Source organism: Temnothorax longispinosus, chromosome 9, assembly GCF_030848805.1.
Source record: "Temnothorax longispinosus isolate EJ_2023e chromosome 9, Tlon_JGU_v1, whole genome shotgun sequence".
Classification (NCBI taxonomy): Eukaryota; Metazoa; Arthropoda; class Insecta; order Hymenoptera; family Formicidae; genus Temnothorax; species Temnothorax longispinosus.
Genome location: NC_092366.1, coordinates 128,746 through 154,222, shown reverse-complemented (window position 1 = coordinate 154,222; position 25,477 = coordinate 128,746). Strand labels below are relative to the sequence as shown.

General features: G+C 37.0%; 2 protein-coding genes and 1 long non-coding RNA gene across 18 annotated transcripts in view; 1 reads left to right on the top strand and 2 right to left on the bottom strand.

Annotated features, from left to right (window-relative positions):
- Dh44-r1 (Diuretic hormone 44 receptor 1) overlaps window positions 1-9,551 on the bottom strand; it is a 42,087-nt gene extending 32,536 nt beyond the window's left edge. For 2 of the 8 annotated variants that reach the window (XM_071788484.1, XM_071788489.1), the window contains exon 1: window positions 8,492-9,387. The gene's annotated coding sequence lies outside the window, so the exon portion shown is untranslated. Of the gene's footprint in view, window positions 1-3,845; window positions 4,032-8,491; window positions 9,391-9,420 lie in introns of those variants that run through there. The other 6 variants (XM_071788485.1, XM_071788487.1, XM_071788491.1 and 3 more) reach the window with 6 other exon arrangements.
- Window positions 9,552-12,375: 2,824 nt separating this feature from the next.
- On the top strand, window positions 12,376-25,178 carry Gyc88e (Guanylyl cyclase at 88E). Of its 9 annotated transcripts, none has more exons than XM_071788477.1 (16): window positions 12,376-12,736; window positions 13,303-13,339; window positions 13,556-13,664; window positions 15,696-16,096; window positions 18,136-18,332; window positions 18,766-18,979; window positions 19,899-20,172; window positions 20,405-20,528; window positions 20,757-20,898; window positions 21,172-21,298; window positions 21,544-21,748; window positions 22,159-22,305; window positions 22,586-22,718; window positions 23,243-23,470; window positions 23,629-23,976; window positions 24,245-25,178. In XM_071788477.1, exons 5-16 carry the CDS (start codon window positions 18,165-18,167, stop codon window positions 24,661-24,663), a joined length of 2,529 nt encoding a protein of 842 aa, XP_071644578.1. In that variant the 5' UTR covers window positions 12,376-12,736; window positions 13,303-13,339; window positions 13,556-13,664; window positions 15,696-16,096; window positions 18,136-18,164; the 3' UTR covers window positions 24,664-25,178. The 9 variants fall into 9 exon arrangements, with proteins under 9 accessions (XP_071644578.1, XP_071644576.1, XP_071644579.1 ...); XM_071788475.1 differs by having other exon boundaries at window positions 13,138-13,339; XM_071788478.1 differs by having other exon boundaries at window positions 12,376-12,760.
- The window catches only part of LOC139819280 (uncharacterized), a 42,580-nt gene continuing 37,164 nt past the window's right edge, over window positions 20,062-25,477 (bottom strand). The window contains exon 4 of the long non-coding RNA XR_011733667.1: window positions 20,062-20,181. This is a non-coding gene — a long non-coding RNA (uncharacterized lncRNA). The remainder of the gene's footprint in view (window positions 20,182-25,477) is intronic.

Genomic DNA, 25,477 nt, shown 5'->3' with positions numbered 1-25,477 from the left:
TCGGACGGAATATCGCGACTCGACTCCTTCGCACGTTCTCACGTCGCGTACGCTTTGAAGTACGAGATGCGTGCTCGGAGCTCGGATCGACTGTCAAACGGTTGCTATCCAAACGGATCATCCATCACGAGGCTCTTGGTTCACGAATATGCCACTTCGGAACTATTAGACGAAGCTCTTGGATACTCGAAATCAATAATATCGACCGTCAATAATGGTAACGTAATAGTCATTCCTACAGACGCAAGTCACCGTGTTGGAAGCTGCGACAACTCGCATTCTCCCATTATTCGGGGAAAGCACCCCTTTCGCGGTGCTTCAAGATAGTGATCCTGGAGGCATAGGACAAATATTCCGAACTCTGGTTATTAAACTCTCACGCGTATCGTTCTATACTCCTTCTTTTTAGCATATAATATATTCTTTCTTATTATATATTATACGAATCATCCACTATAATCAATCATAATCGTCATAAACGTTAATATGTATAACCACGCAATAATATATAATCATGATTTATAATAATACAACTTGGCAACCGAGTACTCCTTTATCTAGTTTTTCATGTATGACGACATTGTAACTGATGTTGTACTGTTTATGATGCACCAATGATTTTCACACGCTCGTACACGCACGAGGTGCGTAACGTAAACGCGGAAATAAGTTGTCTTTAGTATGATTATTAATTAATTAACTGCAGACGGAACCAGCAAATCAATGTCATCGTAAAAAGCTTGCAAGCGCTCAAGTTTTAATTTACGAAAGCTGGATTCTCTTTCAGCGGGATTTCTCGAGAGAATTCCTTCGTTTATCGAATCAATGTCCAAGTTTCATTCGTTCGCTATTTCATTCTTTTACTCTCTTTCATTATTTTGGTTCTTTCACCTTTTTCCGTCTTGTATGCGGAGCCACATAGAAAATATGAGCATATCATTTATAAATTTATACGAGCATATATTCATTTAAACTGCACCGTAAATGTTTTTTCGACATAAAATTGAGTATTGATCTCCCTACGTGAATATTTCTACTTTCTTTTCGTTTTTTCGAAAAATATTTTTAAAAGATATATTAAGTCGAAAAGAAAAAAAAGAAAAAACGAAAAAGGAAAGACGTTAACAATAAAACATAGTTATTGTTAATGAAACTCGAATCATTAAATTTTGAGTTTCAAATATTTTAGAAATTTTGTATTTTTTTTTTGTTTTTTTGCTAGCCTATTCATTTCTTTCTCTCTTCACTTTAATCCTAGCTCGTCACACTCCGCGGTCCAGTGTCGACCGCTGAACATTTTTCGATTTTCTAGGTTTCATATATAATAACATAATTTTCTACTTTCTTTATATCAAGTTCTATTTAAACTCAAATTATTTTCTTGACCTGATATTATCATAAACATCTCATTCAGATTCTGTATTTATTTCTACGTTACATAAAGTTTAAAAATATTAATTAGAATGAAAATAATACAAAGCGACAAAATCAAGCGGTTTCACGGACCGGAGTGTGGCGAATTAAGGACTCGAAAATAAGTGTGGCTAGCTAAGGTTAACACGCAGTTTACATCTCCTAGCTGTAAGTAAGTATAAGCGTCGCTTGTTGTTATAGAACGTGCTGCTTTAAAGAAGTTAAAAGAAAACGACTCTTGTGTTTTCGTCAAATTTTTGATTGTAATAAAACGTAAATATTATTTGTACTTAATTCGCATTTCAAAGAAACTATATTTTCTTATCCACGAATCGTTGATGTCGCAGTTTTATCTTCGATAATAAGGACGCGCGCTCCTTCCTAATCTTCGAAACGATGTACCCGGCTTCCGTAATCTTTGCGAGAAACGCGTTACTTGGTACTCTGGGAATGAGTTCCGGATTGCTAATTTAAAAGCGATTGCTAATGCGCGCAGAGGCGAATTCCCTTATTGCCCGAGAGAAGAGGGGAGGGAAGGAAAAAAGAGACTGTAGCTAAAGAGAGTATATGTGCGAATCTTAACCATCCGCCAAGACAATCGCTTGCGATATCTTTATATATTCTTTATCATCTAATCTTTATCGTATTGTACAGCGACGATTATCGCTAAGGAGTTAATTTTTTATGTGTATTATATGACGTTTATTATTAAAGCGACAACTGTCTGAATTGTCCAACGTAATTGTATCATTGCATGTACCTACTTGTATAAACGCAATGCGTGTGTAATAGCGTCACATTACTACGATATATAAAATGATTTTATAAGACGTATATACACATATTATGTATTTTTGTCATTATAGAGGTTTCTCGCAGAGGCTATTTCCAATGAAGACAAGTGTCACAAGTTATATTTTATCACACACATACATTTTACATTATACGTATAACCATTCTCTTTTTTGAAAACGAATTCTCTTCTATAATACCGAGTAATATCATATCGTCGTCGCGTTTGTCGGTTAATGATGACACACGCGACTACTACCAGCCGGCGCGGCGCGGCGACACGTGTTCCGGTTCCGGAACCGGAACGAGCAGTCGCACTAGGTATACCGATCCTCGACCAGCTTTGGCATGACGACACGCGACAAATCGGTTTTACGTTCTACGGCAGCTGCGTCCACACCAGACCAGTTGGCACACGTATTATATATTTTCAATTTTTATAATATATATTTTTACCGATCTACAATATCGTTGTTCGCTTACCCTCTTAAATTTGCACTTTTAAACATTTTTAAACTTTATTTTGATCAGAACTTAAAAGTCAAAAGTTGTAGCACCGCTTTTAAGAAAGTTCTTAAGAAAAAAAGCTGACTCAACATTCGCAAAAGAAAATTCGCCACAACGCAAATATGTAAATACGGTTTATCGCGGGCTACTCTGTCTATAATATTCGTTTAATTTATTTCAATACCATATCTGACACACGTAGATCAACCGGTACATATTTATGCAAGTTCTTAGATACACGTGTTACAAGTTGATATTGAAATAAATTAGACGGATATGAAACGAGTCTATATGTGTATACATATCACAGTCCGAGGAGAATACTGTCACAAGTTAAAATATTTCGATTTTTAGTTAAGCCCATAAAAAGTATGCCTATGTGCTAGTCTACAACCTTGCTTTAAAGGGTATTTAAGCTCTAAGCTGTAAGAACGTGACCACGTACAGTCGAGTCGTCTCTTCACATTTTATTGTGATTGGTCACGTTCTTACGGCTTAGAGCTTAAATATCCTTTAAAGCAAGGTTGTAGACCAGCACTAAAGTGTATGCCTTATACATGCTGTCACAAGTCTACATGCGAAATTCGCTGCGCGGGGCAGAAATGTCGTTAGTTTTTTTTTTCGAACCGGTCATGTGTGGTTTCCTGAATAAATAGTACTGTGATAGTGTGTCATAAGTGAATTAATTGACAAGTGAATCACAGCAGACCTCTTCAAGAAACAGTATAAGTTTCATTATAACAAAATGTCGTACGTGTATGTGCGTTATAGTTATTTCACAATTAAAAGAAATTCAATTTTGTTTTTCCTATCTCTTGAAAATTGTATATTTTTGAGTTGTGACAGTGTTCTTCTCGGGGTGCGACATACATACAAAATGAGAAAAAAAGTTGTTAACTTGACTAAATATGTTCAACTGATTACCATTTTTTAAATTGAAATATTTAAGTATTTAAATCAAATTAGGTCATGTTAGATTTAATATGTCGTATTTAATTTAAATACTTAAATATTTCAATTAAAAAAATAGTAAAATCAGTTGAACGCATTTAGTCAAGTTAACAACTTTTTTTCTCACAATCAGTGTAAAACGAGATATGTAAGAATCTTAGTAGAAGAAAATCGACGTTCACCATCCACGTTCTTTTGTAATGTATCCTTTGTAAAGCACCAGTGCAAAATACAATTTGTACCAATTTTAACAAAGAGTGCTGCGTTCGCGCGCGGTCTCACACTCCGATATGGATTTCTAGGGCCGGTGCCTAGAGTCGACGATGGTCGACGATGACGACTGAGACTGAGCTGCTATCACAGGAGCGAGTACAGGACAAGGAACGAATATGGACGAGCATGCGCCACTGTTCGCGACTCCTCTCCACAGTCTCTCCACCTCGATCCACGTTCCACCGCTCCTTCGCGCGGAGCATCGTCGCCGCGGCGCGGCGCGGCGCGGCGTGATCGTCAACGGGGTTGTCGGAATCGTCACCCCCGTCATCCCGCATCGAGGAGCAGCAGATAAAAAAGATTTCTCTCTCTATTTAAATCTCTTTTATCCTATTAAAACATAAGACTTTATCGGAAATTTGCAACCTGCTCCTCTCTATAGCTTTCTCCTCGTCTCACCTTTGCAATTATATCAGGATGATCGATAACGGAGCAGTCCACGGAACGTAAAATGTAAAAGGAAAGCTTTGGAGAAATAGAGAAACGTAAAAGAGTTGCCGTCTTTCGACGGGAACTGTAACGTCATTATATATTAATTATGTACCTATATAGCATATATTGTACACCGTGTACTCAATCGCAATATAATTTTTCGTCAAATGGCAAGCTCGAGGCTCAAATGTCACTTTCATATCTCGACAAGTATGCAAAATATGATATCCAATAAAATTTTGATAGAAAGATATAGATAGGTAAACTCACTTTCCGACAAGTGATAGTGCATGATATCATATTACGTCTCGCATCGGATGTCTGCGCGGTACATTGAAGGAACCAGCTGCTACTGATTGTGAGTATTACGAGATACCCCTTTGCCACCTCTCCTGGTGGAAAAGAATTTTTCAAGAATGCTCGCTCCGTATAAAATATATCGATCGATATATTTTACTACCTTTATATAATATTTTATTTTTCCTTTTAAAATAAAAATCGATATTTTTTTCAAGACTGACATTTTTCTATAAATGACATTTTAATTAAAATACATTAGATTCTTTTATTTATGTGCATATTGAAATATCCAATTTCAGATAAAAGTCGATAGAAGTGAGAAATGTCTCTCGTATGACCGATGTACGAGCACACGAAGATTTTAATAAATATTCTGTAATAAAATAAAATAAAACAAATCAATCGATATGCAAATAAATAACAAAATAAAACGAAAAACCATCCACAGGACAAAAAATATTCATTTTCATATATACTTGCGGGTTGAAACATCTGGTTGGAAAAAAGAGCTGAAAACGTACAGTGTTGCACAATGTTATAACGATTGATAGGGTAATTAAAGATCGATTTGCACGATACTTTGAGATATATTTTCTCGAAGATAAAAGATAAACTACCGTTAAATCTAGTTTATTAGTTTATTAAAAAGATATTTCACTATATAGGTGTCTCGAAATTAAAGTTTTGAGACTAGAATAGAATATTTTATTTCAACATCCGCCATTATATAAAACAGAAAGACAGAGAGAGAGAGAGAGAGAGAGAGAGAGAGAAGGGAGATGAAGAGATACTTGTTCCTCTCAATAAAAGCTCTTAGTTCACAAATGTAAAGTAAACTAAAACCTAAAACAGACATTTATTTATTTTTCATTAACAAACATGAAAAGTATATATATCGAGGATTATATTCATTTTCCAATATAGAAACTAATGTAGGTACTATATAACAAATATAATCGATACAACTTTTATTTCGATTAATCATCGTTTAATGAAACAATATTTTGTACACTTATTTTTAAATTAAAATAGACTAAAGACAATTACAGTTTATGAGAAATTGTGTATCGATACAATCTGAGCACTTGGATCCATCAAGTTTAATCCTCCCTTTCGCCCTCTTTTTTCTCTCCCTCTCTCTCTCTCTCTCTCTCTCTCTCTCTCTTCATTAGCTTAAAATCATCGCTTTGCCCATTTCCATATTCGAATATTGATACACGCAATAATATATTTATTTGATGACGGGCTTTCGTATACAAACGCGGATGCCTCCCAAACTCTGCAAGTGATTCCACCGAAATAATAATGCAATAGGGCATTTGCATCATCTATATCCGCACGTTTTACAAAGACAACAACAATACTAATCATTGGAATGAGATTTAATTTATATTTATACGCTGTACATATGTTTGACGTGCATTTTTAAAATCGCAAAAACAAGAGTCAATGCAGCGCAGATATAGGTACGCGCATCTGCATTCATTCGTTATTTATTTTCGACAGTCGCTAGCACGAAAATTTCGCCGAATAGAACCGTCAACCCTTTGTCGGATTCGCGTACGACTGTCGATATCTGTCTGTCGACTTGATCGAGCCCGCGGCATATTAGTCTGAAATATTCATCTATAGCTCCTGCGAAATGCCACGCATACATGTGAATGTGAACGAAATAATGTCTCGACTTACTCAACGGACTAAGCGCACACGTTCGAAAAATATCACATCTAATAAAACTGCTTCTATATATTATTGTGTGTACTATAAGAATATACCTATACTACAATAACATGGAAAATATATATGTATGTGTAACAATATGTGCGCGCGCGCACGTGTGTGTGAGGCGTTCAACAAGTAATGCAACACATTTTTTAATTCAAGGTTTGTTTTGTTACAGTTTTAAACGTTATATTTTTCACTATATTCTTTGGCTACAAAAATCTATTTTTCAACATAGTCTCCATTCTATGACCTTACGCCACCTAGATGTGAGAGCTTGTATGTTCTTGTGCAGGAAAAATAGGTCAAAGAATTGAGGAAAATTATGATATATTTAAAACTGCAATAAAACAAACCTTGAATGAGAAAAGAATGTGTTGTATTATGTATTATACTTACTGAACGCTCCTTGTAATATGTAATATTTTTTACTTCTACTTACAAAACATCAGCACAGTTTCTCAGAATTTTAAAAAACTCAATAATTACTTTGCATATATATATAATCAGACTGATCAGTGATCACTGGCTAGAGATCAATTATTCCGATGCAGCCAATACTCCTCTTATAAAAGAACGAATGATTATTAAATGCATGAGAGAATTCTCTCGAGCCTTCGCCTTAGAAACTTTAGATCCTGACATATATAAAGGATAAAAGAGATGAATGAGAAAACGGCAGATTCTTGCGAGTTGCGAGAATGCTGATAAAAATGGTGATCGATCAAATTTTTACGTATTGCGTTGAAATATAATTCTTTCCTTAAGTTTGAGAAATTGAAAACATATAGCGAGCACCTATAGCAACTTGGAAGCGTTTTCTTTTGTCAACCTCTAAATGTTCTCTGCATGCTTGAGCAATCGATTTTAGATTCATTTTTTATACCTATTAATGATTCAATCCTCTTAGCTTCCATATACATCATGTTTATATTGATTTTCTGGGTAATAAAATCTTGAACGAAAAACGGATTTTATTCTATTCTTTTTCCAAAAAAACAAATTTTTATGTTCATATATGTTTCTCCTCTTTCTCTTGTATCGATCTGTTCATATAAACTAGAAAAATAATAATAAAAAATTGAGAGAGAGAAAGAGAGAGAGAGAGAAAACTTTTTCCTAGGTTTTCAAGTTACTTTTGTGTGCAAACATTTCTCTCTCATTGTCAGTTATATCATAGATTAGGAAACGATAAGAGATATATAAAGAAACGTAATGGAGCTTGCTTTTATTTCGCGTTGCGTTCCACATTTACGTGTAATAAATTTTAATTAATGAGCGGCTTAATTTATATAATCTTTCAATATAAAAACATTCCTCGTTTAAATAAATTGTTTTTACCTTTTCACAAATATGCTTAACATTTGATTTCAACTATGAAAAAAACACACTTGATTTAATCTAATATAAACAATGTTCAGCAACACGTATATATAACCTTGTGGTACACCTGCTGGATCAACAATCGCGACAAGTACCATGCAGTTATCATTAACAATGAGAAAAGTTTATCGTCTTGAAAACTATTAAGATTAAAATTAAAATATGATGTACTATCCTACACAAAATAATTACAGATAGAAAATAATTTCTTAATATTACAAAATTTATTCACTCATTCTTTGAAATTATCGAGTTTCTTTCGTCGAACAAAAGAATAGAATATTTTTCATCTCGATAAATTTATATATTCGATAAACTAGACTTGATAAGCAAAAAAAAACAATAGATGCTTATCTATATAGTATATCATATACCGTTAATGTATACCATTAAGCAAAATGTGAAATGTGTTAAAAGAATACGTAAAAACGTATAGATATTATACCTACTGTGTTGAAAAAGTGTAAAAAAAAAGAAAAATTCAGAGAAATGCTTAATGGGGCTTAATAACAATAGAGATAGAAAAATTGACCTTGTTTAGAGTTAGGAATTTTCACATACGCATTTCACTCTTTTCACTTTTTTTGTTCGTTCGTATTTTCGAATCAGAATCCCGCGATCGCCAGTGAAGAACTTTCGAAAAACTTTTGATCTTTGATTAAACCTGCATTGTTTCGAAGGTAAATCCTTTCCTTATACCTTATACCCTTCGTCTTACCTTTTGAACGCCTTTCGATGTGCTCTCCGCATTTGATGCACTGAATGGATGAAAAACACACTTTATCGCGACCGACACATTTCATCCGCGACGATTTACGAAAGAATAAAGTACTCACACAGCATTCCGGCGATTACACGACACCATGAAAAATGGATGAAACGTGGTGAAAACGAACACACCCCATTCACGGCATAGCACAACGTAGACTGCGAAGAACTGCAAATTTCAAACGGAAAATTGACTTGGTCGATTGGCCATCAGCAATTGGTCGATTGGCGCGCGCTTTAACACTCAATCAACCAATCTCAGGTCCCCTGCCTCCGCACGTTGCGCGCGTTACATACAACATGCGCTTGCAAGTATGTACATTATTATGGTAAATAGCTATAGGTATGTTCTTTTCCATTCTATCGTATCGTTTCTTCCGTTTCCTTTAATTATACACAGATATTTGTCCTTTCAAAATATACGCGCAGTATATCAGTTCGTCCACTTTTATTTTATTTTTATATTCTCTCTAATCGCTCACGTACCTTCCACGTGTCGCTTCAGAGATATATCTATATATTATATATTTTCACTCGCATTACTCGTATTAAAATGAGTGCAGTTGGAAAAAAAGCGTATTTGTACGTTTCAATTTTTTTCAACGTCTCAAATTTTTCTACGTAGTTCGTAGAATACGTGAACAAGCGTACGTGTGGTTGCGTGTAGTGGAAAAGAATCGCGGAAAAAGCAAGATCGCAACAAGTGTTAGACAACATTATATCTTTCGTTTCTCCTCTTTTTCATTACCGTGTTATATATTTTATCATCACGCACGTGCAAAAAAATGTGTGTGTGTGGTGTGTATGCAGTGATGGGAATAAATATGTATATATAAGATGTATAGGATATGGAAAATTAAACTTATCGAAATATCATACCGCGGTTTTTCACTGTCCCCGTTAAGAAGTCACTAATTTAATAGGCACGTTATCTCGTAACGCACAGTTCGTTACAATACTATGCGCTGTTTACGAGGAACATATTTTATCACAGTCGCCGCGCGTCAGAGTTATCTCTGTTAAATATTAACTATACTAATAAAGCACCGTCTTACGTGTGTAAGTATAATATGCTCTTCTCGCGGAGAATACTCATCCTTTTCATCAAGGCCGACTAAACTCATTTCTAGCTCATCATCTCTCTCTCTCTCTCTCTCTCTCTCTCTCTCTCTCTCTCTCTCTCTCTCTCTCTCTCTCTCTCTCTCTCTCTCTCTCGTTGTATAAATTTATAAACACAACTTTTTAATAAAATTGTGTAAGAAACATATTGCATGTATGTATAACATATGGGTCTTTATTGTACGCGCGCTATACGCGATCGTGATACATATGTGTGTGTCTCTATTATTTTTAAGCTTAAAAAGTTACGTCACTTGGCTTACCTCATTGTGCAAGTTGTTAATGTATATGTGTATGTGCACATTTAAGGCCATCGCATACAAAATGCATAGCTTTGCATAAGCGTAGCATTAAGGGTCGACAGAAGTCACACGGCCGAAGCCGAACTCTAAATTGGCACGGTGGAGACCTCTGTCGGGGGTTGGCTTGGCTGCGAGTCCGTATTTTATTTATTACAAATTTTTATTGCATTTTTGCTCTTAAAAATTTATGATAAATAAAATACGGACTCGCAGCTAAGCCAACCCGACAGCAGAGGTCTCCACCGTGCCAATTCAGAGTTTGCCTGATGATGAGTCACCTGCTGCCGACTCTTAAGGCCATCGCACACAAAATTGCATAGCTTAAGGTCAATCCAGACAAACTTGCGCATAGCGCATAAGGAGAATACGCGACTGTGCGTGGTCTATTTTCTTACGGCCTTACGCGTATGACTTAAAACTTTGTTACGTGCACGGGCCTTAAGAAATCAACGGTATGGCGTCGCTACCGCTTTAGGGCCGTGCCTCAAGTTCTTGACTGTGCGTGGCTGATTTGCTTACTGCTCAAGTTTTTCCATGTGCCACGGCCTTAGGGCCGGTCTACAATGGGTGTCGTAAGTCGTAAATCGTAAGACTTGACCACGGACAGTCTATTATTCTTCTTGCGGTTGAAGAATAATGAACTGTGCGTGGCCACGTCTTACGATTTACGACTTACGACACCCATTGTAGACCCCGCATAAGGGCCGGTCTACAATGGGTGTTGTAAGTCGTAAATCGTAAAATGAGGAGCACACACTTCTGCATAACGCATACGGCGTAAGCATAAGAAAACTGCGTGGTCCATACACATGTGCCGAAGGAACGAGACCACGCAAGTTTCTTATGCTTACGCCGTATGCGTTATGCAGAAGTGTGTGCTCCCCGCTTAAGACGTGACCACGCACAGTTCATTATTCTTCGACCGCAAGGAGAATAATGGACTGTGCGTGGTCACGTCTTACGACTTACGACTTACGACTTACAACACTCATTGTAGACCAGCCCTAAGAGATATGGGTGTGTGTGTACATACGTGTGTGTACATACGTGACAATGGAAAATTGGAGCACGTTTTAAAATCATACATCTTTTAACAATTCTTACCGATATATAAAAAGAGTATAAAAGAGTTTATCTCGCAATATATACATATACTCATTTCATATGTTGTTATCCTTATCCTTTTCATCGATTGGTCTTTGTCGACAAATTGGTAATACTTGAGGAGAGCTCCCTCCTCACCGATTTCGCTGACGTTAGGCTTAATCGACGCGTTTTTGCACAAAACGAACGAATCTGGCAGAAAAAAGTCCCGCTCTGCCCCGCGAAGCGAGATATTAACTGTTAAAGTTGACGACTATTAGGTATGAAACCTGTCATACCGACGAATCATATTACTGTGTTTCGTTAATCTCAACGCTTACCTAATATCTATAACAGAAATACGTTGTTAAAGCAGAGAATAGTTGATATATGAAAAAGTACATATTTATGCACGTAATAAATAATAAAATTTAATATATTGTTTTCAAGTTTGTGATTTTGATTACAACAGAGAATATTTTAAAACACAAATTATTTCTGTTACAGATATTAAGCGTAAAAGTTAACGAAACAGAAATAAAATTGTTAAAGCAGAGAATAGTTGGTATGAAAAGTACATATTATGTATTTTATTATGTACATATTATACCAACTATTCTCTGCTTTAACAACGTATTTCTGTTAAAGCGTTTAAGTTAACGAAACATAAATACGTTGTTAAAGCAGAGAATAGTTGGTATATGAAAAGTACACATAAATATGTACTTTTCATATATCAACTATTCTCTGCTTTAACAACGTATTTTCTGTGGGTTGAAATTAACGAAACACAGTAATATGATTCGTCGGTATGACAGGTTTAATACCTGATAGTCGTCAACTTTAACAGTTAATATCTCGTTTCGCGGGGCAGAGCGGGACTTTTTTCTGCCAGATTCGTTCGTTTTGTGCAAAAACGCGTCGATTAAGCCTAACGTCAGCGAAATCGGTGAGGAGAGAGCTCTCCGTAAGTATTACCCTTTTTTAATTGCACGGTCAAACGATGGTCACGTGATGAAGAATGTATCACAACTTTGCATTTTCGGAGCACTATTTCTCAAGATAAAGAATAGAAAAACAATAAACACGGACCTTTAAAGTTTAAGTGTGTGCGCGCGCGAGCGCATATAATGTATGCAATGTACATATACATATATCCAATATCTCATCCAAGTATGGTTAGTAAGATCATGAATATAACAAAAATTAAATTATATTATTAAAATAAATAAAAATAGTAATAAATTAATAAGAGTCACGGATAATTTTAGTTTAGTTTGGGTTTTATAGGTTTAGGTTTAGGTTTAGGGTTAGGGTGGGTTTAGGTGAAAAACCGTGACGCCGTGACGTCGTGTGACGTCGTGACGGGGAGCAATTGACAATTAATACGGCTCATTAGTAATCGACGGGCTCGATCCGCTCGATGGGGATAACGATTTATTGTCTCATTGACGCGCGTAACGTCAAGCTTGACGTCGAATAGCAGGAAATGCCAGTTTTGTGCTCGATAATGCAGTAGATATCGCGACCGCCTCTGCAGTAGCGAGTAGCTCGGAGGCTCGGAGTACCTAGCGTGTAGCGTCGTCGCTCTCGCGCTCGCGGGTGACGTGACTGACGTCGTGGTCGTGGATATGGATTAGCCAGGATTAACGCGGACATAGGCGTCAATCTAATCTCTAATCGTTTGAATGGTTCGAATTGAATTTTTGATATATGTATGTATATATATATATATATATATATATATATATATATAAAACAAAAATTAATTATAACGTGTATTAAAATATTTTGCATAATAACGGAAACGTTAATCAAACCTGCAGTATATATTTTGAAAATTAATAAAAATAATAATATTCAAGAAAAGTAAAAAAAAAAACGAAAAATGGTAAAGAAAATCTGAAAGAAGACAACGCGCACGCGCATTAAAATAAATTAAATTAAAATAGGATAGGATAGGAAACGTAAATTATAAAGCTATAAGTACGTATTTATATACGTATATAGTAAAATAAATACTGAAAAGAAAATAAGATGAATATATGCTTAGAGTCGTTGAAATTTGTATGATAAAACCCGTAAATTATAGAAATACTGTCAAGTTATCTTGGAATTTGGGATCATCGCGTAGAAGTAATCGACCCGCGTCGAGAACTTGAAAGAAAAGTCCAATTTTATAAGTAAAATATGTTTTGCGAAATTGCACTTTTGTAAGAGACCGAGAAAATCTATTTATTCTGGATTTTTCGGATAGGAAAATATAATATTGAAATTGTAACGTTACGCACAGAGTAAGTACCTATATAATCTTTAACATTTGAAAAACCATAATATATACATATACATATATGTATATAAATTATAGAGATAGAGTAATTATAATTTCATAATCGGCATACATTCGATGAAAATAATCAATTTTTGAGTTTAATAAACAAATATTTATCAAGTTAAAAAAAATTAAGTTTTATCCGTTTTTCTTCAGTAACTCGCTTATTTTTTGACAGGAACTAGACAACTAGACCGTATTTACGATAAAAACCAGAAAGTACCTTCAACCTTATGACGCAGTGACGCTCGATTTAAGGGAAGATTACAACAAGTGGTTCCATTATGGTATCTTATCACGAATCATCATTTCTATTATTTGCTCCTAGTCGGTACGATGCTTAAATACATTTTTCATGTTATTTACTTCTCTGGGAAATATAGCGATCACACACATCACACACGTACGTTTCGTCGGAGTTGTCTATGATCGCCCGAAAAAGAGCACGAACGAAATTAATGTACGTGTCTTGTTCGCGATTATTATTCTAATGCGGTAAAAAAAATACCTACTTTCTCCATTATCAGGTTCGTTGTAGAATTCTTCGTATCCTGTGTGTGGATTTTTTACGCGCGAAAAGGCTTACTCTTGCAAGGCCGCGCGTCTTTACGTAGATTTGGGAGAGGGTGTAACTTGGAAATTTATCTGAAAGAATGTATCTGGTCTTGCACGTGCGAGTAACGATCATCATTCGTAGACAGGTCAACTATATGTTGTACATATATTAGCATGTTTGTGAAATCGTTGGTCGTTGGTCGCGGACATTGCATTTTTTTTCGTGTTTCGCCCACGTCGTATTTGAGTATAAGATACGCGGTGTCGGGAAAATGTAATACGATAAAAGCACAAAACTTGACGTACATCGACGTACATGACGCTCCTTATTGCGTTTGCCAAGTGTGCCAAGTTTGTCCAATATAGGAGATGAACGACATTTTTGTCGTTCGCTATTATACCCGACGTCCAAGTCGCGCTTAATCGTTCAGCTACACGTAAACCATAAAATAATTATTATTATTCAAGAAAAGATACAATTACGAGTAGAGTCGCATTACTCGCTATATTGTGTATTCGCAAGTTATTTGAACTCGCGTTTGGCTAATTTTACCATTTTAATTATACGGTCAATTATAAATATCTGCGTTGCAAAATTGAAAGGATCGGAGGACTTGTTCCAACGAGCGCGCGCTCACGCACGAGGCGGAATATAAAATTGCAAAAGGACTGGAAGGATATCTGCCGGTGCTGCCGGTAATGGGGCGCGCAGGGGGCAGAGAGCTAGCTGAAATCTCTCCAATCTCCCAAATTGAACACGATATTGATTCGTGATTGTTGTAACGCGGAAAAGTATCGTCTCGATCTAATTAACCGTAATAGCTAACCGGGATAGCTACCTATCCCGGGCGGGACAATTATAATTCGCATTTCATAATCGAGTCACACGCAAAGCAGGGTCCTTAAGGATCTTATTAGCTAACAGCGCTGCGAGGGAAGACCAAGTGGATTGATCAAGCGGACAGGAACGGAGCCTGGTCATCCTGGAACGTGGTGGTGGGCCCTAGTTTGGTGAATTCTCGACGGTTAGGTTTCGTTCGATTTTCCATCCAGTCAACAAAATCATTAATCGTCTGTTATAGTCGCGAGCAGAATATCGATTTTGGAGAATTTTGACGATAGATTGGACGTTCAACACTCTCTCTCTCTCTCTCTCTCTCGCGCGCGCGCGACATTTTTCCCCTGTACAAACCAAATATTCCCCGCTTTTCTCTCTTACGACTGAAAAATGTATCAAAAAATAAGAATTAAGGTAAATAGTAAGAGTAGGAATATACAATGTTACAGTAAAAGCGTGAAATTCAGTAAATGTATACACTTACAAGAGCTCTAATTTATAAGTATGAGTGTAGCGAGATAGAGGGGTGGAGGGCGCAGCCCTAACTGATCTAACCCAACCCAATCTGTATCATTGTGATAATGATATTGGTTATTAAAATAAGATATAAATTTAAAACATAAAATTTAATAAATGTATACATTGACTAGTAAGTGTATACATTTACTGATTTCATGCTTTTACTGTGACGCGCGAGCGTGTGTGTGTGTGTGTGTGTGTGTGCGTGCGCGTGTGCGTGCGCCTGTGTACATATATACATATACATAAAAGGGCGTACAACTGTAATAACACAACAAACTTAATTCTTCCCTAAGATTCTTCACTTCTTTTTCACTTTTTTCTCAACCTTTATCAGAAAAATACTAAAAATCTCGAATGATTTAATAATTCAAACGTATGTTGAAAAATCCGACCCTGATTGCAGGTGCAAGGAAGAGAGGGTGGTGACGAGGGACGGAAAGAGATCATCTATACAGAGCCTAAATAGATTGAGGAAAGAAAATGGAACGACGGAAGAGGAAAGTAGGAATAAGTGGGGAGAAGGGCGAGATTGAAAAGTTGCGGAAAGCGGTGGGAGAGTCTATCGAATCCATCTGATTATTCCGTACGCGGCACTGTACTGCGGAACATACAATTCCGCGTTTCGCGAAGGGGGTACCACTGTGCGCCATCGAATCCACCGATTACCGGTGACCTTCGTCGGCTTTGTCGCTCCTCTCCGCTCCGTCGCTGCATCTTTCAAAAATTCCGCCGCAACCGCGGGCCGCAGCCTCCGCAAAGGATCGCCGACGGATTTGCAAGAGGGTGCTGGCTAGTTTAGGCCATGTAAGTGATTCATTCTATCTATATCAGTGATTCAACATATTCCCATATCTGGCTGCAATGTTGATCGTAACAAAGTGATTATGTTGGATAATTAGAAAGCTGACAAGTAGCTGACGGATCGTTCGCGTGCGCGCGGGCAAAACGCTGCCGCGTGTAACTCTCGCTATTACTGTATATTCGATGCGAACGCGACAAAAGTTCGCTGTCGCAAACTAATGTAATATCGCAGTATAATCCATTTTGTCTATAGAATAGATATTGCCGACGAAAATTTATTCGTAAAAATGTTCCGTTGAAACAAAATTGTCTATCTGCAGCATTTTACTGTTGTAGGAAAGTCATTACCGCTTTAATGAGAAGACGAAAATCAAAGTTTATTATAGAGAAACTTGAGAGAGAGAGAGAGAGAGAGAGAGAGTGTGTGTGTGGGCGCGCGCGCACACGTGCATGTATGTGGATTCAGCAAAACTATTTTCACCAAATGAAACTACGTGTTCGTTATTCGTGTACAATAAGAGATGAAATTTGCCACGATAGAGAGAGGATGATATGCCACGCTAGTAAATTTATCACCTTCGCATCGTGATATATCGGCCCTGGCCAGAGGTGCATTCTTGATCGGTGTAAAGGATCATCGAAATAAAATCGGATATATTTGAAAACTTTAATCCTTTGGATGGAGTATAAGATCGGACGCGCGAGTGTTTATTTCAGGATATTTTTCTAGCGACTTTACGCTCTTGCGAAAGTGCGTCGTATAAATAGAAGCGCAGATGCTTGATGCACACAAGTGCCATGAAACCTGTCCCATACGATATTAATGGAATAAATTGATTTCATATGCACGATCCCCCAATTTGTTTTAAATTTGTACGCGTATGTATAAAAAGATAATGTATATCGTTGGAAATTGAATATTTATATTTACGGGATATTTATATTTTACATCAAGGTATATATTGACCAAATATAAGATACGAGATTCAAGTTTTCGATTTTTCATTTTTCGATAGTTTTCTGGCTTTGTTGGTAGAATATTCAAGTGCGGTTAAAAAGATCTACGCATTTACAACGAATGAAGCAGAGGATGGAGAGATAGCGCTAAGGATCGAAGTCATATATTCTACAACGTGATATCATCAGATCGTTAAAAAGGACACGTTTTATCTCTAGCTTTTTTTATCAAGCGATTGAAAAGAGTTCTCTCTTTCTCTCTCTCTCTCTCTCTCTCTCTCTCTCTCTCTCTCTCTCTCACACACACACACACACACACACACACACACACACACACACACACACACACACACACACGCTCACTCATTCACTCTCATTTCCAAACGTGATAATATTCATAACTCGAAGATTAAAGTTAATGTGTAATTCTTACGATTATCTACCTTTGCAGTTTGTTTCGTTATATCAAAAGGTAAATAGAGTCATTATAATTATCGAAATCGTTTGAGTACTTCGTATCGAGAATGTGTTTTTGGCACGCGAGCCAAAGCCGAAACTTATTGATATTGTTGAAACGTCTGAAATAAATCAGCAGCGCAGGGTCATCGATGAGCCGACATACGTGAGCGAAATTATGAACGATCTAATAATAATCGCGCTCTTATCCATATGCCAAGTTGATTTCAATTCAAGGGATCGATCCCATACTACACCCAGGTCTCATCCATTTAGTGAGCGAGGTCAGTGATCATGGTGAACAAAAGTTGGCGAAATATCGTCAAGAGTCAGAAAAGATGTACATGCGTATGTACCATTAAACTGTTAAAGTGTCTCGATATTCACACTAAACGTACATCTTATCAAGGACTAGATTTTATCAAACTTACTTTTCGAAAAAATGTGTCATGTTTACAATCTGTCACACAAGTGCGTCATCTGCATGTCTGCATATATCTGAAAAAAGATCATTACGTTGGCAAGAGCGGAATTAAACAGGAATTTAATATAGATATATTTTAAATATTATGTGGACGGGGCTCTTGTGCGACAGGTCGTATTATTCGTGAAAAATTACATGTTTCTAGTAGACTCGGCAAGACTTGTCTAAAAAAACATGTACGGTCTAATCTTGGAGAACTTGGCCGAATATATAAGGCAGGTTTATGGCGAGGACAGATGGGAAGAGATCCGCAGGCAGGCGTCCGTGGATCAGCCGAGCTTTAGTGTTCATCAGGTCTATCCGGAAAACTTGATACCGCGATTAGCGAAAAAAGCAATTCAGGTATGTCTGCGTCGCATTATTTTCTTAACCGTCTTTCGAATATACACATAACTGGAATATATTTTATATTTAGGATTTACAAAAAAATTTCACGCTTTTCATAAAGAAAGAAGAGAGGCGAAATATAAAATACTTCATAAGATATGTAGTTTCTAATTTTCGCTTCGTCCTTATATCATTGTATATCCAATCGTTTAATTTGCATATTAATAATGTGTTTGACATAACAACAACAACAACAACAACAAGAAAAACAATAATAATATCGGCACAAAGACTGAATGGTTAAATATAAATATAGAATATGTAGAATATATCATGTATAGGCAGAGCATTAAATTTTGACGCATTCAAAAGCGGATAAATGGTTTCGTCCATTTACTCGACACAACTGTTAAAAAATTCAAGTATACTTCGTACTCTTACTCTTCAGGTACTCGGCGTAACGGAAAAGGAGTTCTTCGATCAAATGGGTGTGCACTTTGTAGGATTCGTCGGACAGTACGGTTACGATCGCGTACTCTCGGTGCTCGGACGGCACGTGAGGGACTTTCTCAACGGTCTAGACAACCTTCACGAGTACCTCAAGTTTTCTTACCCGAGAATGCGAGCGCCTTCATTCATCTGTGAAAATGAGACTCGCCAAGGTCAGTTACACAATCCACTAATAACCGCTACGTGTGTCCCGAAAAGATTCTGAAAACATTTCGTTCTTCTTTCGCCCTGTATATTACTCACCAACTCACATGTAACGCTTATTATAAATGAGATTTAAGGGGTTACATATATATATACATATATATGTATATACGTTTGTTGACAGGCCTTTTAAAATTAGATCAAAATTAATTTTTTATTGTGGCTAAAATTATGTTTTATTAAAAGATGGAAATATATGTCTTGTGGAGTAGTCTTTTGAGAATATTTCCCGAAACGTTCAATAAAAAATATCAAAAATTCTAGTCCTGGCAGCTATTTTCCCGAAACAGTGTTTTAAAAATCGGGACCAGAAATATCTCGGAGACTACGGCGAACCGATTTGCATGAAATTTTTTACAGCTATACTCTCAATACAATAATCTAGTCTGGTGCTTGTCATAGGATTTTTTTTCGATTTATGGCTTGGTTTTTTTTATAAATAAAGGAAAATCGCTGCCATTCGAGCCATTTTATGAAAAATCATCATTTTCAAAATCGGCTATGACAAGCACTAGTTTTATTCGTTTTTTTGTTTCACATGAGAGAGGTCGGCGAAGGAGGTATCTCTCTGGTATCGCGAACGTCGTTTTTACAAACACCGTTCGGGAAAATAGCAGCCAAGACCTCAATTTTTGATATTTTTTACTTAAATTTTCAGGAGATAGACTACTGCTCTACGCGAGACATGTATTTTCATTTGTTAATAAAATTAAATTTTACCCACAATAAAAATTCGTTAATTTCAACTAGTTTTAAGTCTGTTAAACGTATGTAACGGTCCTTAAAATGAAGAAGAACATTTTAGTCTATATATGCGCTATGTAATATATTTTAGAATCCAAGTTCTAGAAATTGACGAATGCGCAGGATTGACTCTTCACTATCGAAGTAAACGCCGGGGCTTCGTCTACTACACGATGGGCCAAATAAGGGAAGTCGCCCGACACTTTTATCACAAGGAACTGCAGATCGAGCTGGTACGCGAGGAAGTGCTTTTCGACACTGTGCACGTGACCTTTCAACTTACCTTCGACAATCGTGCCTTCACGCTAGCATCGCTCGCGATGACTCGTGAGGAGAAACACCTGCCGATCGGAGCGTGCGTGCTCTTTGAGATATTTCCCTTCTGCATCGTCTTCGGGTGCGTATGCTAAAACAATTGTGCGAAAATGTTGTTAATCAAATTCTCTAGATTCTATATAAATTTGGGTTATATAATTCAGTGCGTGACGTACAAGGATCCAAATGAGCAGGAGTAAACAACTTGAAATTCTTAAAAAATTGTGTATCAATATAAAAAACTGTGCGCGTCCGCAAGTTCATGCATCTTTGAATAAAAAACACTATCCGATTAATAACCGTTTACATTTCAGATCAGATATGGTTGTTAGGAGCATCGGCAATTCACTAATGGTCATACTGCCAGATCTGGTTGGCAAGAAGATCACGTACTTCTTCGATTTGGTTCGACCACTTATTGCATTTAAATTTCAATCGGTAAATTTTTATAAACGTAAGAGAAAACGTAGCAAAAAGAGACAATTTGGAAAATTCGTCAAATTCACAATAAGTAGCGACGATCTAAGCCATGTTTCCAAGTATTTGATTTATATGTAGATACATTTAAATATCTCTGAACAAGTTTCCCAAAATTTCCCAAATCTGCTAGGCCGCTGGTATAAGACTTTGAGTTCATTTCCAACTAACTGATTTTGCATAATTTAGATATTGAATAGAACGAACAACATTTTCGAGTTGGTTACCGTCGAGCCAGTGCTTACGGAACGATTGGACGATCGACACAGAAACGAAATTCTCTTGAGCGACGAGCTTGAAACGGTAGAAGATAAGACTTTACGATTAAAGGGTACGCTTGTATATTTATTGATCAGCTTTAGAAGCTTACATTTATAGTTGTTGATTACTGATGGTTGCGTAGTCAAAACCAGTAGCTGTGTTACGTGAAATATTAACTTTCTATTCACTGAAATTATCTATATATATAAAAGATTTCTCTTTTTATTAAATACGCAATATAATAAGACTGTCGATACGTGTGCCACAAAAGAAAACGTAGGCGTACGCAATGGTGCAGACGCAAAAGATTTAAGAGATGACGTTGTTAATTGCATTTTTTCAGGTCAAATGATATACATGGACAATTGGAAAATGATGATGTATCTCGGTACACCTGTCATGCCCGATCTGAACGCTTTAATAGCGACGGGCCTTTATATAAATGATCTCTCGATGCACGATTTTAGCCGGTAGATAAAAAAGTCTTTCAGTCGAGGCAATTTCAAGAAGAAAAAAACGTTTATAACCTATACCCTTTATCCGACTAATGTTATCTCATTGTTGAAGAAATATTATACTATTGTAATGTTTGTATTGAAAACTAAACTTGGAAAAATTATACTAGTTTTCATCTCTTTTGTAATCGACTAATATACACGTAAGCTTCGTGTCAAGCGGTCGATCAAACAACTATTAACCTAATGACTTCACACAGAGACCTCATGCTCGCTGGGACTCAACAGTCCGTGGAGTTAAAACTGGCGTTAGATCAAGAACAGCTTAAAAGTAAAAAATTGGAGGAATCTATGAGGAAATTGGATGAAGAAATGAAGCGTACGGATGAATTGTTATATCAGATGATTCCCAAACAGGTTGCGGACCGTTTGAGGAATGGCGAAAGTCCGATTGATACTTGCGAGGTACGACTAATAAGGGTAAAATGAGAACGTAGTCCGTATCCTTTTATTCACCTAGATTATTACGTGCTGTTAGCAAGATGGAAAACGTCCTAAAGGATGGAAAAAAATTCCAATTTTTATCGCATTGAATTCGAGCATTATCTAAAATAAAAACAGCAACGACAACAATAATAATAATAACGTCTCTCTTATTTAATAAAAATGAAATTATAATCAAGTGTTTTTTCTCATATTTTATCAGATGTACAATATCAGAAACGACCATGCAGTCATACAGTGTTGCGTGCTAAAAATAATTGTTAAAGTTTATAGAGACATGATATATCACACACACACATATTGTGTTAATAAATAAATACCTCTTTAACAACGAAATTATTGTAAAACTTGATCGTTTCATTTGCTTGCAGATGTTCGATAGTGTGTCGATCCTGTTCTCGGACGTGGTGACTTTTACCGAGATCTGCAGTAGGATCTCACCGATGGAGGTTGTGTCCATGTTAAACGCCATGTACTCATTGTTTGACACTTTGACCGAGAGAAATCGAGTTTACAAGGTATTCTTTATACTTGAGAACTTTTGGTAAAAGGATATCACGTGTGTTATCTCTCGGGAAATTTTGTTTAGTCTCACGGACTCGACGTTACGTGATTTTCGTATTCGTGCATTTTTATTCATTAATCTGGCACGAAATACCACGTATAGTTTAATTTTTATTGTAATCAAGTTTGACAAGAAAACACGTGTTAAAATACGTGTACCCTTACTTTGACATATTTTTATGTTAAAAAAATTTTTTTATAACAAATCATCACGCGCAGTCCTTTTCATTCAAGGTCGAAACTATCGGTGACGCTTACATGGTAGTCTCTGGTGCGCCGGTAAAAGAAAACGACCATGCAGATCGCGTATGCGATATGGCGCTCGATATGGTCGAAGCGATAACCGATCTCAAGGACCGTTCAACAGGTATATACGTATTATTAAAAAAAAGTGAAAGAACGTGTCACGTCTTTCTTCGTACCTACATTCGGCTTTCGGAGTTTCCCAATCTTTCTCTAAAGCGCGTCTTTCCATCCTCGTGCGTTTTCCGAATTTTTAAAAAATACGTTAGCGATTTACTCTCAATACCAGAGAGCGAGTCTGTAGAGTTTTTGGCCATAAGGTCTTATGACACATTATTACAAAATTATTGCTGTAATTTTCCAAGTCTGAAAATAACGTGAAAAAAATGATTTTAAATACGTCCTTTATGGAGATATAATATCTGTTGAAATTTTAATTTATTTATCTTTAAATATTAATTTCATTATAGGTTTTGTCTAGAAAGTGACAGGAAAAAATTCTTTTATATCTTTTTTATATTCTCTCCTTTACCAACTCACGTTCCGAGGACACTTTTCGTGCATTGCGCAATACATATTTCACTATATATTGTATCAAGTAGCGCGCAGAATTAACATTGCGCTAAAGAAAACTTGATTTTCACACAGGCAACCATCTTCAGATACGTGTTGGCGTTCACAGTGGCGCGGTTGTAGCCGGTATCGTTGGCTTAAAGATGCCACGATACTGCCTCTTCGGTGATTCTGTCAATACAGCAGCCCGCATGGAAGCGACAAGCCAAGCTATGCAGATACATATATCTCAATCTACCCAGGAATTGCTATCGCCGTCGTACAAGGTCAAAGAACGCGGAGAAATCGAGGTGAAGGGAAAGGGTAAGCAGACCATCTTGACGTACGTTTCACATTGTTTTTACGGAGATCTGTCCTGCGATCTGTCTGGTCGTTAATATTTAATTTTAAGGCTTTATCGAGACGTGTGTCGAGGATAATTCTATCGATATTGCAATTCTACCGATATATTGTACCATCAGGCACAATGAAGACCTATTGGTTGGAAAAGCGAGAATGTCGTTCTGTCACGACCAAGGGAATCACTATACAGGAGTCTCATCAATGGCACACTAGGAGCTCCGAGAAAAGGATTTGCTCGGTGGGAGCGATAGGTCTGGTGGACAGGATAAGCCCAGGCATGTTTGACAAACCGACTTCGGGAGACGCCCTGTCGAAACGTAGAGGTTCGTCGAAAATGTCGTCCCCGACGCCACCGGGATCCTCGGGATTTTTCTCCGAGGAAAGAAGGATATATTCGCCTATTACTTTTCAAGATGTCGCGCGACGATCGGTCGCGAATTCCCCGACGAAGAATGTGGAAATACGAGGTGAGATTTTTTTTTTCTTACTTTTTCTCTTTATATATTTCTTTTGCAATATGCAGATTGCAAGAGACGCCGCGACGAGACGACGGCACGTACTCCTATAGTACAGGATGCATGAGTGTGCCGTCGATCGTCGATCATACTATCGAATTATCGCTTGGCAAATCGTATTGAAAACTAGCGAGAGTGTACGTCAGTCTCTCGTAAAAAAAACCAGAGAGAACATATTTAGGAATAAAATAACAAAACGTTCCTTTTCGCGTGGTTGCAGAATGTCGATCGAATTCTATGGGTGCGGTAAGCATCAAGAACACGTCAGACATGTTCAGTTCTCTCCTGAATGACACAGAGGAGCATTTCCGGCAGCACCGAGACAACTTGTCGCCGCGCGTAGAAAATCAATCGGCGAGTGTGCACGTGAAACCGGAAGTGAAGATAAATGCCACTTCATCCTCGTCCTCACAGAGTTCTGAAGACGAGTCGACATTGTCATTGGATCTCGCGCTACAGACGCGAAAAAATAACGCGGATGTGAAAGCTGGCAACGATAGTGAGTGCGCGGCGGCGATCAGTAGCGATCTCAGCACGTCTCAGTTGTTGACGCAACAACAAGACCAATGCTGTCCGGGATTTACCATCTCAAAGAGCAGCAAGATGCGCCATCAAGGAAATAGCTGTACCATTGTCTAATATGGGAATTAGAGATTGTTGTGACGAGAGAAATGTCGTAGATTTGTCATTTTAGATTTTGACGCTAAAACATTCTATAGCTCCTTAAATTCTTTCCTCCTCCTCTCTCTCCCTCTCCTTCCCTCTCCTCCTCCCTTCTCTCTCTCTCTCTCTCTCTCTTTTGGTTTTCGTATAATATGAGAAGCAAAAATATTCCATTATAATAATTATATTATTCTCGTTGAAAAAATTCGATTTCTGCACCAGAAGTACGTTTACAAAAAGAGATATCGAAAAATATCTCTTGGGTGATTTCCATTCTATATTATGTGCCAGTATAATAGTGATTTCTCGATAAATTTCAAAGGTGGAATAAGCAGAGAATTAAAGAGATCGAGGTACGCTACCTTACGTCAATTTACGCGATAAGAAAAGTAAATTTTTCGCGATAGCACAACCGCAAGCATATATAGCTGTGTACATTTAATAATTGTATATATATTGCAAAAATAAAGTGTTTAAAATTTTTAAGAGTTTATCGACTCTTTTATCGACGAGATTGTATTTTCATTAATCAAACCAAATTGCATTTTTCGCACGAATAATTTTTCGGTAATACTTAAGGAGAGCTAGCTCCCTCCTCACCGAATTGACACCGATTTCGCTAAATTTTCAAAAATAAATCTCGCTTCTCGCTATATAGCGACACTCTTCCGTCTGTTCTTTTTCGAACAACTAGCTGAACTGGTGCATATTGGTGCATAAAGTTGGCCTAGAATTTCTAGCTAGTAACATTTTGGTCTGATTGGCTCATTCAGCTCATTGGCTGGTGGTC

Coding starts and splice junctions, on each gene's coding strand:
- Gyc88e (XM_071788482.1), top strand. CDS start 18,165: ATGTACGGTCTAATCTTGGAGAACTTGGCCGAATATATAAGGCAGGTT. Junction 18,333..18,765: donor TAGCGAAAAAAGCAATTCAG/GTATGTCTGCGT, acceptor CTTACTCTTCAG/GTACTCGGCGTAACGGAAAA. Junction 21,749..22,158: donor GTCCGATTGATACTTGCGAG/GTACGACTAATA, acceptor ATTTGCTTGCAG/ATGTTCGATAGTGTGTCGAT.